Consider the following 19,066-nt stretch of genomic DNA (forward strand, 5'->3'; position numbering starts at 1 on the left):
TTGTCTGCGCTAGAAATATGAAGAGCCCTAATTTTTGCTGTGTACGCATACGTAAAGTATTGCATACTAAGCAATTAAAATGCAGTCATCTACATTTTAATAGGTATTGCAACTACCATAAAATCACTAATTGAACGCCACCTCCATTTTAACCCCACTTCGACAACCTTTGATCTTTATGAACCCATAAAAGCAAGTGATCAACAAAAGTGTCCACAACATCGTACTAATAATGACTCGGTTAAATCAACAACAATTAATTCTTTCGTTGTTCCAATTCCAAAGATTTTTAATTTTTTCATTAAAACTTCAAAAAGAATACCATAGCAATAATTAATAATTGTATTTGGCTAATAGTAGTTCCTTGTTTAACGCGGTCTTGATACTTTGACACATGTGAAAATGTATGTGAAATGTATGTGAAAAATGGTTTTCGTTTATGATGGTAAATGAACAACTAGTTTTAGGCTAAAAGTTGTGCTTAGCGCCCTTCTGGCTAAAAATTTATCATCATTTGTGCAAAATGCAACGTGTAGAAGTTTTGCTCTGCTAAAAAAATGTTTGGACGTCAATATCAAGTAGTTCAGTGGTGCAGAAGAAGAGGTAGGGTCAGAAAACACTGTGGAAAGTATTGAACAGCTAGAAGAATATGAAATGGTTTCAAACAAAGGCAACAATCAGAATGCAACTGGCCGAGCAAACCATGGTAATATTTTTGTTTCAAAAATGGTAATTTCTGTTTTTGCATGTATTATAAGTATGGTTTGTTTATGCTACTTGTTCTGGAATATATATTTGTAGCATTTGTTCAATTATTATTATATAACTTATAAATTTGCATGTTTTTAGCATCATACTAGTTGATTTATTTATTTTATTCGTTTGACTAGTCATACTAGTCGAATTCCAGGCATTGCACGGGTATTAAAAACTGCTTATAAACAGTGGCAGGTAATGTAGCTGTCACTGGCTGATTTGAGTAAGCTAGTATACGTATTGCCAAACTTACTAATAAGAGCCGTGAGAGCAAGCTTTAGTGACATCGCGTGTAACGCAGAGTCGCTATGCGTATTTTAACTCAAATAAAGACTATCTGCCCATTTATTGTATCCCGTGTAGCTTAATGGGTTAGCTTGTCACTTTGTGGAGGTTACAGGATAAAATCTTCTGGGATACAGATTTTTCATTGCTAGATTTTGATCGCTATAACTGGACACACAGAAATTCAAAAAGACAAACACTGGGATTTATATACTTCCTATACATACTAGACACACGTGATGTGCATTTGGATTTGTGCGCACGCTGAGGTACCGTGTAATTAAGTGTTTCATAGACACGGACATTCTCATGATGCACATTTGACGCAAGTCCTTCCTTTGGTAAAAGTACTACACTGCGTCGACGATTATTGACCTCGCAAGTCAATAAATAACGATGCAGTCTTGTCAAGCATGGCAGCATTTCGAACATTAGCGCATTCGGAACCGCGAAAATCGAAATAAAAACAACTGAAGTGTGAAAATGCTTATAATGAAACAGCCTGCACGATATTTTAATGCGCATCATTCGCAAGTGCCGTTCCATCCTTCGCAAGCATGAAACATTCTATACAGATTTGCGATGATGCACTTCCATAATGAGGATCTCTTGTAGATCGGCTCAAACTCGCGCATCAGGCGCGTCATGTAAACATAGATTATTTGATAGCATCATAGCAGTTATATAAACTTGGCTTACAATGGATCGACGCTCATAACTCCTCTTCTGTTGCACATTAAGAGCCAGTTTTGGGGTGCAAAGCGTACAATGAGTTTTCATTCACCATCGTTAAATATCGTTATAAAATGAAAATACGCCTTTAAATTTAGAATGAAATATAACTTGAAAGCTTCAACAAATTGCAAAGCAGGTCACAGGCAATAATACCATCACAGATTAATTGCAAGCAATAGATAGCAACCAGTAGATATTTTTCAGGTTTCCATTACATATTAATTTAGAGATCTATGACAAGTTGAAGGTAAGTTTGCAAATTTCTAGCTTCCAAGAAGGTCGCTCCGCCCCAAGGAGAGTGCAAAATGTAGGCAAAATTCGCTTTGCCTGTAAAAGGGTTAAATTTATATTCCCAAAATTCTGATGAGCTATTTAAAAATACAACGCCAGCCTCTATTTAAATGCCACATCTATTTGACCGCCCCTAAAGGAGAAGGGTCGAAAAATAGAGCACCATGGCATTCAAATAGAGGTTTTACGGTAACTAAAAACGTAGATACAACTGCAATCGATAATTTTATGGATGACCCATAACGGGCATCTATAAACTCAAATTTTAAACACAGCTATAGTTTGGGTAATTTGGGCACAAACATGCATAAATACGGATAAAGACTTAGTTATAGAACGAATTGTGTTAGTGCATAAAAGACCGTAGCATAAGTTGTGGCCATTTACACTTCTCAATAGCTATCATGCATGTAATGTACATACATCATGCTCTAGGAGGGAAATTAACTTACCCATAGATATCCAAAACACCTATGAATGAGTTGGACTTTTCCTTACAGATCAAAGACTTGTTAATTTGCTTGACAATATATTGGAATGTGGCGGCATAGATGTGTTTGGCGAGAGCATCTCTTGAGAAGGAGGCCTAAAAGTACACCGATGTACTTCAGCAAGAATGTGACAGGTAGCTGGTTATTTCATCTATCTGAGGAATCATACAGCTTAATGGTGGTCACGATGCAAACCAGACTCCTTTTAATACTCTACTAAAAACCTTGAATGATGAAACACAATCAACATAAAATAAATTATTATAATGCGTATAGCTATAAAATAATTTACATTTTTTCAACTGTGTTAACTAAGTTTTCATGGCATCTCAAAAGAGGAAGAATTCAGATGCGGAATAAGGTCACACCATCAAGACACCTCTATAAAGGTATTGGATAGACCAGTGGTTCTTAACCTGGGCTAGATCCAAACCATAGAGGTTCAGTGAGTCAGTCTCGTGGTCAGTGGAGATCTCTCTCAAAAGCGACAGCAGAAGTCACACTGAGTTGCAAGGTGTTGCTTTTATAAAAATATATGTAATTTGTTGTGAGTTCACGCGTTGTACTGCCTTTGTTCTTTGAACCGTGATGTTAATGCACAGTTCATTTTTGAGCACCAGGCAAGCATATATATATGTATGTCTTAAATGTGAAAATAATCATATTTTATTTCTTGATAAAAAGGGTTTGGTGAAAGTGCCTATGTAACTGGTGTGTTCAGTACATCCAACAAGGTTAAGAATCACTGCCATAAAGGTCTTAGAATTAAACTTTATCCTACTAGTTAAATGTGTCACCGCTTAATTTATTCAGTATTTCATTAATGTAAATATATTCCAACATTATATTTTATATATTTAGTAAATAGAAATTTTGCAAAAATAAATTACTATTAAAGATCACAATATAAACTTTACAAACGTAAATTTTATGCACTAAGGGGCTTCATTTGGAGTAATTCGTAGCATCAAACTTAACACTTTACAACTAATCTTTGAATATTCAGTTTAAGTACCGAATGACATCATTAGTATCAGTGATAAACATAAGTGGTTTGAAAGCTGTGTGGGTGTCACAATCACAAATGGGCTCAGCAACAGTTTGAAACTTACAGATGTGTGTTTGTGTATTTAATATTATCCTTTGCTTTTGTATGTGCTAATTGTATTGTGTGTAGCTATCACTTTGTGTTGTTTGTGCTATGTGTATTGTGTGGCTATCACTTTGTGTTGTATGTGCTAATTATATTGTGTGTAGCTATCACTTTGTGTTGTATGTGCTAATTATATTGTGTGTAGCTATCACTTTGTGTTGTATGTGCTAATTATATTGTGTAGCTATCACTTTGTGTTGTATGTGCTATGTATATTGTGTAGCTATCACTTTGTGTTGTATGTGCTAATTGTATTGTGTGTAGCTATCACTTTGTGTTGTATGTGCTAATTATATTGTGTAGCTATCACTTTGTGTTGTATGTGCTATGTATATTGTGTAGCTATCACTTTGTGTTGTATGTGCTAATTATATTGTGTGTAGCTATCACTTTGTGTTGTATGTGCTATGTATATTGTGTAGCTATCACTTTGTGTTGTATGTGCTAATTGTATTGTGTGTAGCTATCACTTTGTGTTGTATGTGCTATGTATATTGTGTAGCTATCACTTTGTGTTGTATGTGCTATGTATATTGTGTAGCTATCACTTTGTGTTGTATGTGCTATGTATATTGTGTAGCTATCACTTTGTGTTGTATGTGCTAATTGTATTGTGTGGCTATCACTTTGCTTTTGTATGTGCTAATTGTATTGTGTGTAGCTACCACTTTATGTTGTATGTGCTAATTGTATTGTGTGTAGCTATCACTTTGTGTTGTATGTGCTAATTGTATTGTGTGGCTATCACTTTGTGTTGTATGTGCTAATTGTATTGTGTGGCTATCACTTTGTGTTGTATGTGCTAATTGTATTGTGTGTAGCTATTACTTTGTGTTGTATGTGCTAATTGTATTGTGTGGCTATCACTTTGTGTTGTATGTGCTAATTGTATTGTGTGGCTATCACTTTGTGTTGTATGTGCTAATTGTATTGTGTGGCTATCACTTTGTGTTGTATGTGCTAATTGTATTGTGTGGCTATCACTTTGCTTTTGTATGTGCTAATTGTATTGTGTGTAGCTACCACTTTATGTTGTATGTGCTAATTGTATTGTGTGTAGCTATCACTTTGTGTTGTATGTGCTAATTGTATTGTGTGGCTATCACTTTGTGTTGTATGTGCTAATTGTATTGTGTGGCTATCACTTTGTGTTGTATGTGCTAATTGTATTGTGTGTAGCTATTACTTTGTGTTGTTTGTGCTAATTGTATTGTGTGTAGCTATCACTTTGTGTTGTTTGTGCTAATTGTACTGTGTGTAGCTATCACTTTGTGTTGTTTGTGCTAATTGTATTGTGTGTAGCTATCATTTTGTGTTGTTTGTGCTAGAAGTATTGTGTGTAGCTATCACTTTGTGGTGTTCGTGGATACATAGCAAGGTTTAGTGTGACTACTGCATCGTTTATTTGAATATACTCTGTACATGACCACTGTGTGACTCAACAGGCATTTCTCATGATTGTACAATTGATGTGGAATGCGTGTCCATTCAGGAAGATTCCAAAAGTTATGTTTTTGTTTATAAGCAGGCAGAGCTCTGCAGTAAGAATCTCTTCTATTTCAGAGGTTATTCAATCAGGTTACTGTATATTTCGCTGAAACATAAATAAATTTAGCTTTATTCCAATGACAGAACAACCTTGTTTATCTTGTCAACCTGGTCTTAGTGAACAATTCCAATGGGCTACAAAATGAGTATTTCGTTTGACAGCAATTTAATAGAGCATCTCATTTTCATCTTACACTTTCAGCCTATTCAAACGAAATGACACCATATGCAAGCTCTTCATATTTCTCTAATATTTATAGCTTGCCTCCAGAGCTAATATGCCTGTCAAATAAAGTGTATCATGCAAGTCTCTTGTCAGTAAACTCAGCTCCAACTGATATCCTTTTTATAAACAAAAATACCATAAAAAGTAGCTTTTGAGAGTGAGACAGAGTAGAGAAGGTCACCTGAGCGACGGTCAATGGCTTGGTGAGAGTTTCGCCAACTGTCTGAATCTGTCGGTTGCAGAGCCACCTGTTCGTCTGCTCCTCATCTATGCAGAGGAGAGAGCAGAACGCCTTTAATCCTACATCATCTTGCTGTAATGTTTTATTTTAAAAATTAAAAGCAATATAAAGCAAAATCTGTAATTACCAACTACTAGCCATGAAAACATTGTCTTGAAAAAGATGGTTTTTCAAGGAAGTTGTGCTATAAGCAAAACTAAACGCTGACCAACTGTAAAAAGAGAAAAGAATGAACCTAAACAAAAGTGGATGGAATGTTCTAGTGGCCTGCTATGATTGACTTGAAACTCTTCAAGGCTATGCAGGCAGTCAATCAGTTTTAGAGATAATCCTAAAAAACTGCAAAGCAAAGTTTTACCAAGACAGCAGAGCATTAATTGATATGATGTTCAATGAGGTCTAGAGAATTAATTGATATGATGTTCAATAGGATCTAGAGCATTATTGATATGATGTTCAATGAAGTCTAGAGATTTAATTGATATGATGTTCAATGGGATCTAGAGCATTATTGATATGATGTTCAATAAAGTCTAGAGCATTAATTGATATGATGTTCAATGCAGTCTAGAGAATTAATTGATATGATGTTCAATGAGGTCTAGAGCATTAATTGATATGATGTTCAATGAGGTCTAAATCAAATGCAGCATTGTTTAATCTGAATGTACGATCAGCTGATGGAGTGCTGTGCGTCTAGCAATCTTCCTGTGCACTATCAAATGCATCAAGTTCAGCATTCATATGCTACTTGACATGAGGGGATAAATCTTCATAGCGCATCACGCTTGACATTTATACTGTACTTGACATGAGAGGGCAAATCCTTCTACACTAGAGCTGAGTCTTAAAATTTATAGGACGCTATATTTAAATTCATGAAGGTCTCTTGCTAGATCATCGGCTATACAGCCGATGATCTAGCGAGAGGCTGTCAGCCTTACAAACTACTCACCTTGAACTTTGAAATATCACATAGAAAGCTCAGTTTGTTGGTTAAGAACAGCCCATTGCTAAACACCATCACAACATTTAAAGCTCGGCATGAAGACAACGTTAGTAGGAGCAAGTGTTAGTAAACGAACATTTGACGCTTTCTAGTAATGACGACTTTAAACAGTAGACACAAGACACAAATCAACTTGTAATTTGGTAACAATCACTCCAAATAACATGAAACTATGAAAAATGAAACCATCCTTCATGCTCAAATCGTAACCATAACCATAATATTACGTAACATGACTGGAACCGTTTGCCTTATTTTTGATTTGGAATAATAACAGTATCCAGTATAAGGAAATTTACTAACAAAATGATTCCTTATAGACGGAGAAGAAACCAATCTACACATATGTATAGCTTGTTGTCCCACAATGCAAGCGAAACCTTAACCAGAGTTCCATAAACTGCCGTAGAACAACTTACATTGATTCTCGCCTACATACATAAAACAAAGAAATTACTGTTCTTACAGATTAAAGAAATGTCAAGGTTTTACTTAGTTGTTTAGATTGTGGGTAATGTGGCTGGTCTATGTTTGGATCCTTTAGCTAACATGATGGCCAGGAGGTAGCCTCAGGATATTACCTTAAATATTTCAAAATGCACTATTAGGAACAAATATTTGTATTATAAAAACTGAGTCACCATCCCTAGTTTATGGCAGTTCTACAAGAATATAAATAACAAAGGATTATAAGTGTATTAACAAACCCACTAAAAACATGTAGTGAACACAACTCCACAATCTCTCATATGCACCATACAGCTCACCATTGCACAAATTTTGAATCCTGTTCGTATGTTAGTGCTTTGGCAGCACTAGTTACTCAATAATGGCCACGGACAGAGCGGTTATACGCAGAAAAGGTGAACAACCACCAACGTAAACGCGTGTGAATGGCAGAGAAATAATATTGGGACTAAAAAAAGAGGGAAATGCAGAAAAATGTCAGGCGACGACAGGAATTATAAAGTGTATGCGTTGACTTTTCTTGCATGAATTCGCAGGGCCAGTTATACCAACAAACTCACATCTATATAGTGTACTAGTAGCCTAAGCGGAAGAAAATCACAGGCACTTAGGAAATTTATTAATGTGAAACAGCAATGAGAGATATTGGCATGTCTGTTGTAGTTAGCCAAAATAACTCTATCTAGCAGGCACTCATTGGAAACAACAGCCTGCCCAGGGGCTGACAACTACTTACTTCACACCAGGCTGAATCAGACTGAAACATGCAGTACAGTTATATGGCTATGGCCTATGCAAAACTTGATCAGATTTGCACATAAAAATTTAACAAATCACCTTTCTCATATTATCTACCTATCATTGTAACAAAGTTAGAATCTATTATCTGTTTTAACAACTGTTACAAAATTCATCTGAACAAATGATAAGATCATCAAAACACTTAAGCACTGTGTTATGATACTGTGTTATGATTCTGTGATATGAGACTGTGATATGAGACTGTGATATGAGACTGTGATATGAGACTGTGATATGAGACTGTGATATGATACTGTGATATGATACTGTGATATGATACTGTGATATGAGACTGTGATATGATACTGTGATATGATACTGTGATATGATACTGTGATATGGTACTGTGATATGATACTGTGATATGATACTGTGATATTATCCTGTGATATTATCCTGTGATATGATCCTGTGATATGATACTGTGATATGATACTGTGATAGGATACTGTGATAGGATACTGTGATATGACACTGTGATATGATACTGTGATATGATACTGTGATAGGATACTGTGATATGATACTGTGATATGATACTGTGATATGATACTGTGATATGATACTGTGATATGATACTGTGATATGATACTGTGATATGATACTGTGATATGATACTGTGATATGATACTGTGATATGATACTGTGATATGATACTGTGATATGATACTGTGATATGATACTGTGATATGATACTGTGATATGATACTGTGATATGATACTGTGATATGATACTGTGATATGATACTGTGATATGATACTGTGATCTGGGTCGCGATCTCAGAAACCATGGTTAAGTCGCAAATCATGAAGTTGAGTTATCCGGTTTTGAAGCTGCGCTAACTGAATTTATAATATTGGTAACGATTTTTGCAATACGTGCACCTGGACTAATCAAAGAGTGATCGTTCTGAATCTGAAGTCAGTTTAGCCAATAGAAGTCTCCAACCCTCGAAAAACCCATTTAAAACCGTTACTACGCTAAACATAAAGTACTGAAAAATGGTGTCCGGTAAAAGTAATCGATTCTTTTTTGACGATGTTAAAGATAACTCTGACATTTTGAACACTTTTAATGAGTGCTTTGGTATTACAACTGACGTCGAAAGCAGTGACAGTGAAAGGAGTGATGATGATATTTTTCTAAAAATTCTTATAAGACTATTATAAGATTTAATTATAATACTAATTATTCAATTTTATAAGATCAAAGTTGATAGTTTTCGATGGTGTGCCATATGTTACTGTTATTATTTTCCTAAAGATTCTGTTGGTGATACTACGGCTGTGCTCAAAATGGACAATACTGCCAAGCCGTTTGAAATATCTCTATCTGCAAAGTTAAGAATAAGTAACACATTTTGTGATAGATATCAAACTATTCCCATGACAGCCAGCTAAAATCTGTTTAGATATTTGAATTCAGCATAGTTTTTTGTATGTAAATACAGAAATCTAGAAAAATATTATCATTCCTTGATATTGGTTGCTATGACGTTTTGAAATGTAAACAAAATTATGCATTGGTTTTCGTTTCTCAAATTCTAACGCCAGTTTTCTCAGAACTGTTTTAGCAGTAATAGTAAACGTGTGTTCAAGTTATTGACCATAAAATCTGCTGTAATTAAACTAGAATCAAAACTTTGCAAAATAACTGTGGGAATTTTCTCCCTCTGATAGTGTAGATAACTCCAAATCTTACACACCCAACTTCACCATAGTTTCTGAGATCATGACCCATATGATGTTGTACTGGAAACAGAAGTTTAGTTTACACTCGATCTGACTTTTCTTTCTTTTTTATTTGGAAAACTACAATGAGATATCAAAAATATCACAAATTACAACAAGTTATAGAAACGCACCACTTCTTGCACTTTCTCCTAATCTTAGTTAAGCAAATGCACTCTTTTTATTACCGATGTACATGCCAAGCATGAAAACTAATTCCTAAAAACACATAAGGGTTATTTCTATTAAAGAAATGCTAAGCCAAAATGAACAGGGAACATTGAGGTAAATTTATCATGCAAAAGATGAACTGAAAATATTAACGGAAAAACTTTTTTAATTTGTTGCTAAGTCGCTAAATAGTTTATAAATCATTTTAACATACTGGAATTTTACTGGCGTCTCCAGACCTCTCTGTCAGGGCAACATTACCAAGATGGAGGACAGCAGCAAATATCTTGAAAATATCTAGTTGGGTAGATTCGTTGATACCTGCAATTCAGAGAGTGAGAAGCTTATCCATGCTCATAATCTTACTGAGCAAGCGAGTACCGTGATATGAATCATAACCTTGTTATAAAGGAAAGATAACTCCAGGTTAGACCATTGAAATGCGTTTAGTCTATGATGGGTCAATTATATGCATATTACTATGTAGCAACTCATATGTGGGGGTTTATGAGAATGATAGACAGTCTAAATAGAATCCCTTTGTTTTATCATATAACTTCTAAACATGCAGGTTTATAGCATACTAAGTAAGCATTGCAAGTAAGGAGATTTCTTCGTCGGGGCAGCCAGAGCAGTCTTTAACATTGTTTGAGTAACAGTGGGAGCAATTTAAGACCAGAATTAACTCCGGACAATTCAAGGTTTTGCTAATAAGATGGGCACTCTTGACCACTAGGTCAAAGCTGTTTCCTTAGTCGGGTGGATTCGCATAATTAGTGAGAGTTGTCTCATCATTATCAGGATTTACATGTATACGGTAATATTCTTACCTTTGTGTAGAGCTTTTGCCAATACAAAGAATAACTGGCATGGAAAAGTTGGATCATGATAGTTTCTCTTTTATTTTTACCAAACCAGATGCCTGTCAGAGTGCAGACTGTCAGAGTGTCAGAGTGCAGACTGATTGACAAAAACTATTTAAGGTCAGATGCCCTTCTGGGAATTAAACTTGAACCTGTTGTTCACAGGGCAGGGGTTCTAAAGCTACGACAGATCTCGAGTATAGAAATCTACTATTACACATCAACAGTGCTAGACAAACAATAACATCTACATTTGCCATAGATAACTTTATGAATGGCTTAAGTTTACAATTTAAAAGTTGAATATTCCAATCAGCAAATGTTTAAGGAATGTTCGATGAAGTTATCAACTAATTCCCTCAGAAAGTTTGATGATCGCTCTAAGATCATGCTCTAACTTAAATTAAAAAGTTACCGAGCTGCCCGCTACACTCTGTCAACCCATACCTAGAATTTCGAGAGCCGATTTTGTGGAACCAAATTCCTTGGCATCATCAACAGAGTCAATCTCAGTGCACTCGCCATGATTGAGATAGATGAAGTCCTCGGGCTCAGAGAGCTGTAGTTGAGACAACTCCTCACAGTCTCTGCTCGCACACAGTTGGTAGAATATATGGTAATTTCTTTCGTCGGCTGCCTGGAAGACTACTCTGTAACACCGACGTAGCAAACAATAGACACACGGATGTAGGGCTGTAAGCCTATAGTGTGTTTATTTATTGGTCAACAGAAATACATTAAACAATAAATAAAAGGGATGAGACTTGTTTCTTTAGTTTACAGTAGCTCTTACAAGATACTTTAGAAAACAAGTAATAACCAATGCCCTTTGATAGTGGAAGTAAAACACAAGAGCTATCCATAGAGCTATCCATAGTAGTTCAAATACAAAGCTGTTCTGTTAGAGTGCTCAGCGTAATAAGATATCCTCTTCATTAGCTGAACTCATGATATGAAGACGTAGTATCCAGACTGCTACTAACCCAAGAAACAATGCTAAGACTATGTATTGACCAGTTACATGCAACCATAGCCTCATGGACAATTAAAAAGAGAAACAAAGTGCATAAATGAGCAGACAACTCTTGCCTCTGCCATCACAACGTTCATCCGAGATCTCGATCCGAAATAATGAGAGAAAATAATTTACAGTAACAATAGAAGTAATAAACAACAATAGAAGTTATAAAAAAATTATCAAGCTGAAATTTGTCATTGACTAAATGCGAAGTCACAGTGTTGTGTGAACGCATTTGGTACGATCAGTCCAACAACGACTGGTCTAAAAGACCAATTCGTCCAAAGACATTTATCCTAAAATCAGTTTGTCTGATAGACCATTTGGAATATAGACGATTAGTCTAAAACCTAATCGTCCAATATATCATTTGGTCTAATGATGATGAGTCAAAAACCAATTCATCTAATATACCATTTGGTCTAATGACGATTAGTCTAAAACCAATTCGTCTGATATACCATTTGGCCTGATGATGATTAGTCTAAAACCTATTCGTCTGATTTACCATTTGGTCTAATGACGATTAATCTAAAACCTATTCGTCCGATATACCATTTGGTCTAATGACGATTAGTCTAAACCCTATTCGTCTGATTTACCATTTGGTCTAATGACGATTAGTCTAAAACCTATTCATCCGATATACCATTTGGTTTAATGACGATTAGTCTAAAACCTATTCGTCCGATATACCATTTGGTCTAATGACGATAAGTCTGAAACGTATTTGTCCGATATACCATTTGGTCTAATGATGATTAGATCAATTGTATAGACCGATCTTATATTTGGACTAACTGTACCATTAAACTAGTCGCATTGGCTTTGAACCAATTGGACCAATCATCGTTAGACCAACTCTCCAGGACAAGTAAGAACAAGACTAAATTGATGAGGTTATAAGCCTGTAGTTCATCTTAGCTACTTACTAGTAAACAACCATTTAGGTATAGTAAACAAAGAGAGCTTTAGCTCCATATTTATGTATGGTTGTTAGATTATTCAACTGGCCAGCTATAACGAAAGTATTTTAGGAACCATGGCTAAAGGGATAACTAATATCCCTGTAAGCCTGATCCTGTTCATTAACTCTACTACGATAGTAAGAGTTACCTAAAAACGTCTACAATGGCCTCTGTTTCATCCATACCTTGACTTCTCCAGCAGATAAGTCCGCATCTGGGCTCCAATGATTTTAAGATCCTTCTTGAAGTCGATCTCAATGTATTTACCAAATCTACTAGAGTTGTCATTCCTCGTTGTTTTGGCATTTCCAATAGCCTCCATGATAGGGTTCGAGGCAAGAACTTTTTTCTCAACCTAAAGCATATGCGATCATCGTAAAAATTATAGAACACAGATTCAACGAATCATGGAAGGGACAAGTTTCAAAATTTTTCTACATTTAACTTTACGACAATTATAAACCCAGATGAGCCTATGTCTAACAACAATTCACAGGTTGTTCAAAAGTAATGCTATTATTAGAAAAACAGACTAGACTCAAAAATTACACAAAGGCTAAAATGCCTGATTAGCATTCCCAACAAGCCAGAGTGCTGGCAAATGAGTTGATAATGAAAGAGTGTGAAAAAAATGTAACAAGATTATTTTCAGGTGCTGAACAGGCTGGAGAGCTGCTTAATACACATCTTACAAAAACTGCAACATAAAATGAATGAAGCTCTCAGTTCCTCACTTAACTCAGATATGTGTCAATATTCATAACGATGAGATCCAATCCAGCCAATAAATGAGAATAGATGAGTTCGACCAACACCAGGACGAGTATAGCTGACAAAAATCAAATAATGAAAGTAACCAACAGGAACTAGTGTGACCAAAATAACCAGTAGGAACTAGTGTGACCAAACTAACCTATAGGAACTAGTGTAACCAAACTAAGCAATAGGAACTAGTGTAACTAAACTAACCAGTAGGAACTAGTGTGAACAAACTAACCAATAGGAACTAGTGTAACCAAACTAAGCAATAGGAACTAGTGTAACTAAACTAACCAGTAGGAACTAGTGTGAACAAACTAACCAATAGGAACTAATGTGACCAAACTAACCAATAGGAACTAGTGTGACCAAACTAACCAATAGGAACTAGTGTAACCAAACTAACCAATAGGAACTAGTGTAATCAAACTAATCAATAGGAACTAGTGTAACCAAAGTAACCAATAGGAACTAGCGTGACCAAGTAACCAATAGGAACTAGTGTAACCAAACTAACCAATAGGAACTAGTGTAGCCAAACTAGCCAATGGACACTAGCGTGACTAAAGTAACCAATATAAACCAGTGTGACCAAACTCCTCAGTAAAAGCTAACAAAACGAGATTGACCAATGAAATTTAGGTGAGACCAGACAGGCTTAACAAGATAAGTAGATAGAGCTCCTGTGAAGTTGTGTGAGAACTTCACACTTGTAAATTACCTGAGTTTCGTCGTGCGAGGATCCACCCACAATAGCAAAGTACCTCATGGCATACTTAGCTGACACGGTTTTACCTGCTCCACTCTCTCCCGATACTATTATAGACTGATTTTGCTCAAACCTAGAGAATACGTTACACAATAAACAGACATCATACAGTTGAGCCATACATCATACAGTTGAGTCATACATCATGCAGTTGAGTCATACATCATACAGGTGAGTCATACAGTTGAGTCATACATCATACAGTTGAGTCATACATCATACAGTTGAGTCATACATCATACAGTTGAGTCATACATCATACAGTTGAGTCATATATCATATGGTTGAGTCATACAGTCATACAGTTGAGTCATACATCATACAGGTGAGTCATACAGTTGAGTCATACATCATACAGTTGAGTCATACATCATACAGTTGAGTCATACAGTTGAGTCATACATCATACAGTTGAGTCAAACAGTTGAGTAATACGAGTGTTATGAGTGGTGAGCGAGTTAGGTGAGGTCTGCCAGCAGCTAGTATAATGACTGAAATCTTTTTCAAGAAGGCTATTTAACACGACTTATTCACCCTAGGCTATCCTAAAGAACTCATCAACTTAGGCTATGATGAACCACTTGTCCCCCAGCTATATCTATCCTAAAGAACTCATCAACTTAGGCTACGATGAACCACTGGTCCCCAGCTATATTAAAAAGTCATAGAAGAAAATGAGAATTGAGGATAATTACGTAGGTTATGTTCACACAAGAGCTACTGTGAGAATATCATTACCTTGACGGTAATCTATTTTTATTTTATGTTTCAACTGCCATATTAGCATGCTAGGAGTAAAGGGATTGGGTGAGAATGTACAAGCCTGAGTTCCACAGACATACAAGTTCATAGCTATATGGTCTATGTGATCAATAAGTGTCACACAAAAGAGGAAATATTGTGAAAACGGACTTTTAATTTAAGAACTGATGATGAGAAGTATTGCAAAAAACAGCAATAAGCAAGATCCATTAGGAGTTCCTCTAAGATCTGCCTTTTAACAAAATAGCAATAGCAACTATACCATCCCGCCTTCATTAAAAAGAGTGCATCAACACATACATGGTACAAAGGTTAACAAACTCTATCAACCAAATGCTAGTTAACAGGTATTAGTAAGACAATGAAAAAAATGCTTCTTTCTTTGGCCATTCTATCGTAAGATCACGCATCCCATGTACAAACAGTACAATGGAAATACGTGTCACAACCAAACATAAGAATTATCATATTAAAAAAAATTGAATTATATTACTAATTTTACAACCCAAGTCAGACCAGTAACAGTCAGTATTTGTCTATCAATAATGAATATAATTTGTTAATTGTCTTCACGTATACTTACTAAAAAGAGGCCAACTCCTTAGAAAGAATGTTATATACAACAAGAGGAATTCTATGGCTTAACTCACCTTGACATTTGTTTGAATGCCTCCTCAGCAACAGCGTATATGTGAGGGTCAAGGTTGTTAGAGTCTTGTCCGTTGTATGCTTGTACAATTTCATTGCCATATATGGGAAGGTCATCATACGGGTTGATGGCAACCAGTACAATTCCTACAGTTTCATAAGAGAAACAGTCTTTTCTTCTTCAAGGAGTGATGAAGATAGCTATTAGAATAGCTATTACCAGCCTTAAATGCTAGTGCATGAGCACAGATGAACAACACACATTTTTGCAGTGATAAAATCGTAGACTTGTTATTTAAAGTTTTGAGTTCTTTTGATGCATTTTAAAATTAACTTATTGCAAATGTTTGTAAGATAACCAATTTTTCATCTCTTAGATGTATGGGTGCCAAAATATCTAAACATACTTATTGTTAAATAGAAGTACAAGATAAGCGATCGTTTATGGCTATACAAGTCAATAAATTTGGAGTTATCTTCTACTGCCATTGCTATGATACGGAATTGAGACAGCAGTCAATACATCAATAGAGGCCGACTTGTGAATAAATTTAATAAGAACATTTTTAGCATTTGCAGAATTTTATTATAACGTAAATACAGTTATTTTCATTTAAAAGCATCCAGTATTTATGAAGATTTTTGGCAATGCGGACTACCACTGTCTACGAAGTGTACCCTACTCTATACCATGTTATGTTTCTACTGCCTGGTCTACTTCCAGATGATAAAGACTTCCAGTCTCTCTCCTAGAAAGCTGCTAGCACAATAATTACCATAAGTCGTCCAAACTGGACACCGAAGTTCTTCGCTCAGGTACAACTCCGATGAACCTTTACTGACACAACTATCGTACTATGGCAGACATAATGAAAATGTTTTAGGTAAAAAGCGAGTTGACCTCGAGTATCTTCTACTTTCTGATAGCAAGGTGAAGTTGAAAGAAAACTAGACATTTGTCTCGTGTAAAATGCTTGGAGAAGCTGTAACACTCCTCTGAACCTCTGTGTTTAGTCAAAACTTATTTTCCGTTTAAATATTTTGAAGATCTTTTATTTTCCCCTGTGTAGTTTCCACTTTTTATTTTCCACTAGTTTGCACCGATTCTTACTGAGGAAAACAGCTTACAGCATTTCATAAGCATGTTTTGAGCTTGCTTCAGTAACTTGCAGAGGAAAGCGAAAGTACACCAAGCTGGTTATTCTAATCAGTTGTTTGTAATCTTCTGATTAGCTTGAAGTGCTGACTTTCACAGACAACAGCAAACTTCTATTCTGCTCAATGCTGACTTTCACAGACAACAGCAAACTTCTATTCTGCTCAATGCTGACTTTCACAGACAACAGCTAACTGTTCCATTCTGCTCAATGCTGACTTTCACAGACAACAGCAAGCTGTTCCATTCTGCTCAATGCTGACTTTCACAGACAACAGCAAGCTGTTCCACTCAAAGGTTAAAAGAATAGGGAAATTTTCAACTTACCACAATAGGTGTATATGCAGTTCCTGTCAGCAAACCTCACTTGCAGGTTATACAGCACTACAACAATACACGGAACACAGTTACAGACTGGTGTGTGATGTACAGATATCTGATGGTGGTTAATATGCCTGTTTGGAACCTATTTACATAATTTACTTAGTTTTAACAAAAGGCTTTATGAAATTACATTACAGTAATGTAAATGGAAATGTTGGATCAGACCAAAAGATTTCCACCTGCATCAGAAAACTTTCACCAATGTCAAACAAGCTTTATTCTGGTAAGCCAGCTATTGCTCCAGCTATTGCTATTGCTCCAGCTATTGCTATTGCTCCAGCTATTGCTATTGCTCCAGCTATTGCTATTGCTCCAGCTATTGCTATTGCTCCAGCTATTGCTCCAGCTATTGCTATTGCTCCAGCTATTGCTATTGCTCCAGCTATTGCTATTGCTCCAGCTATTGCTATTGCTCCAGCTATTGCTATTGCTCCAGCTATTGCTATTGCTCCAGCTATTGCTATTGCTCCAGCTATTGCTATTGCTCCAGCTATTGCTATTGCTCCAGCTATTGCTATTGCTCCAGCTATTGCTATTGCTCCAGCTATTGCTATTGCTCCAGCTATTGCTATTGCTCCAGCTATTGCTATTGCTCCAGCTATTGCTATTGCTCCAGCTATTGCTATTGCTCCAGCTATTGCTATTGCTCCAGCTATTGCTATTGCTCCAGCTATTGCTATTGCTCCAGCTATTGCTATTGCTCCAGCTAATTTTATTGCTCCAGCTATTGCTCCAGCTATTGCTCCAGCTATTGCTCCAGCTATTGCTCCAGCTATTGCTCCAGCTATTGCTCCAGCTATTGCTCCAGCTATTGCTCAAGACTATTGCTCAAGACTTTGCATGGAATGTAACATTAAGTATAATAAAAATACCATCAGCCTCATATGTCATTGTCTAGGAGTCAGACAATGACATAAGTGCAGGGTGATAGTTGCCATTTCTAATTAAGCTGGGGCAAATGCATGACTACACACAGACATAGTCAACATGTTGGCTACCCATTGTCATGCAGCATGTCGATGCAGCATGACGAGGCAGCATATCGATACAAACATGTTGCTAAGTATTCTACTGAGCATAATCTTGATTTAATTTTAATCATTTCCAAAGATAAGAACGTATATATAACTACAACTAGGGTTCTACTATACTATCAGCTAATACAGTAAAGTGATACTGAAATAAAAAAGCTCTACAAGAAATTGGAGCAAATAGCAGCAGCCTGATGATTGATAGGAGAGGTCACAAAACTGCCAGCAGCTGCAAAGATAAGTACAACTCTTTTATTTTAGTATTGGTTTACTGTATTAGCTTACAACTTAGTAGAACCTTAGTTGTAATTATATATATATATATATATATGTGTGTGTGGGTGAACTCTTAAGTATTCTTGTATTTGGACTGTTTTCACTGATAGCGGGTAATATTTATCTTTGACTAAAATAAAGCAGTGCAAAGAGCTGCAGCGTTATTGCTGTCACACTGTTGATGCTCCATATTATTTAATATATTATTTAATAAATATGTTGATAAAACTTCATCAACAGTAACGGAAAATCCTGCAAGGAAGTCACCAGCTTTACACAACAGACCAATTCGGATTGATCAATATAATCTATTCATCAATGCGATGCATCATTTGGTAGCGGCGTGTGGAGTCAGGCCTTGAGACAGCTCATAATTACAGAAAGATTTTAATAGCAGGCAAATCAGAAACATTGCTGAATAACCAGTTGTACTCAAAATGCTCATGTTCAAGCTTGAGTCAATTGCTCTGTTCCATATTGCTCTGGTAACATATTTTGTATTGAGAGAGTAAAGGGTCTGTCATAG

At 36.0% G+C, this 19,066-nt stretch overlaps 1 protein-coding gene across 1 annotated transcript in view; it reads right to left on the reverse strand.

The window, feature by feature from the left end:
- Positions 1-19,066, reverse strand: part of LOC137396604 (unconventional myosin-Va-like) — a 108,876-nt gene that overhangs the window by 66,797 nt on the left and 23,013 nt on the right. Inside the window, exons 5-13 of the mRNA XM_068082919.1 lie at positions 17,177-17,233; positions 15,696-15,840; positions 14,236-14,356; positions 12,941-13,110; positions 11,217-11,419; positions 10,121-10,227; positions 7,940-7,960; positions 5,667-5,798; positions 2,520-2,653 (exon numbers count right to left, since the gene is read on the reverse strand). Coding sequence (XP_067939020.1) covers positions 2,520-2,653; positions 5,667-5,798; positions 7,940-7,960; positions 10,121-10,227; positions 11,217-11,419; positions 12,941-13,110; positions 14,236-14,356; positions 15,696-15,840; positions 17,177-17,233 — 1,090 coding nt within the window. The remainder of the gene's footprint in view (positions 1-2,519; positions 2,654-5,666; positions 5,799-7,939; positions 7,961-10,120; positions 10,228-11,216; positions 11,420-12,940; positions 13,111-14,235; positions 14,357-15,695; positions 15,841-17,176; positions 17,234-19,066) is intronic.

The sequence above is a fragment of the Watersipora subatra genome, chromosome 5, assembly GCF_963576615.1.
Source record: "Watersipora subatra chromosome 5, tzWatSuba1.1, whole genome shotgun sequence".
Lineage (NCBI taxonomy): Eukaryota > Metazoa > Bryozoa > Gymnolaemata > Cheilostomatida > Watersiporidae > Watersipora > Watersipora subatra.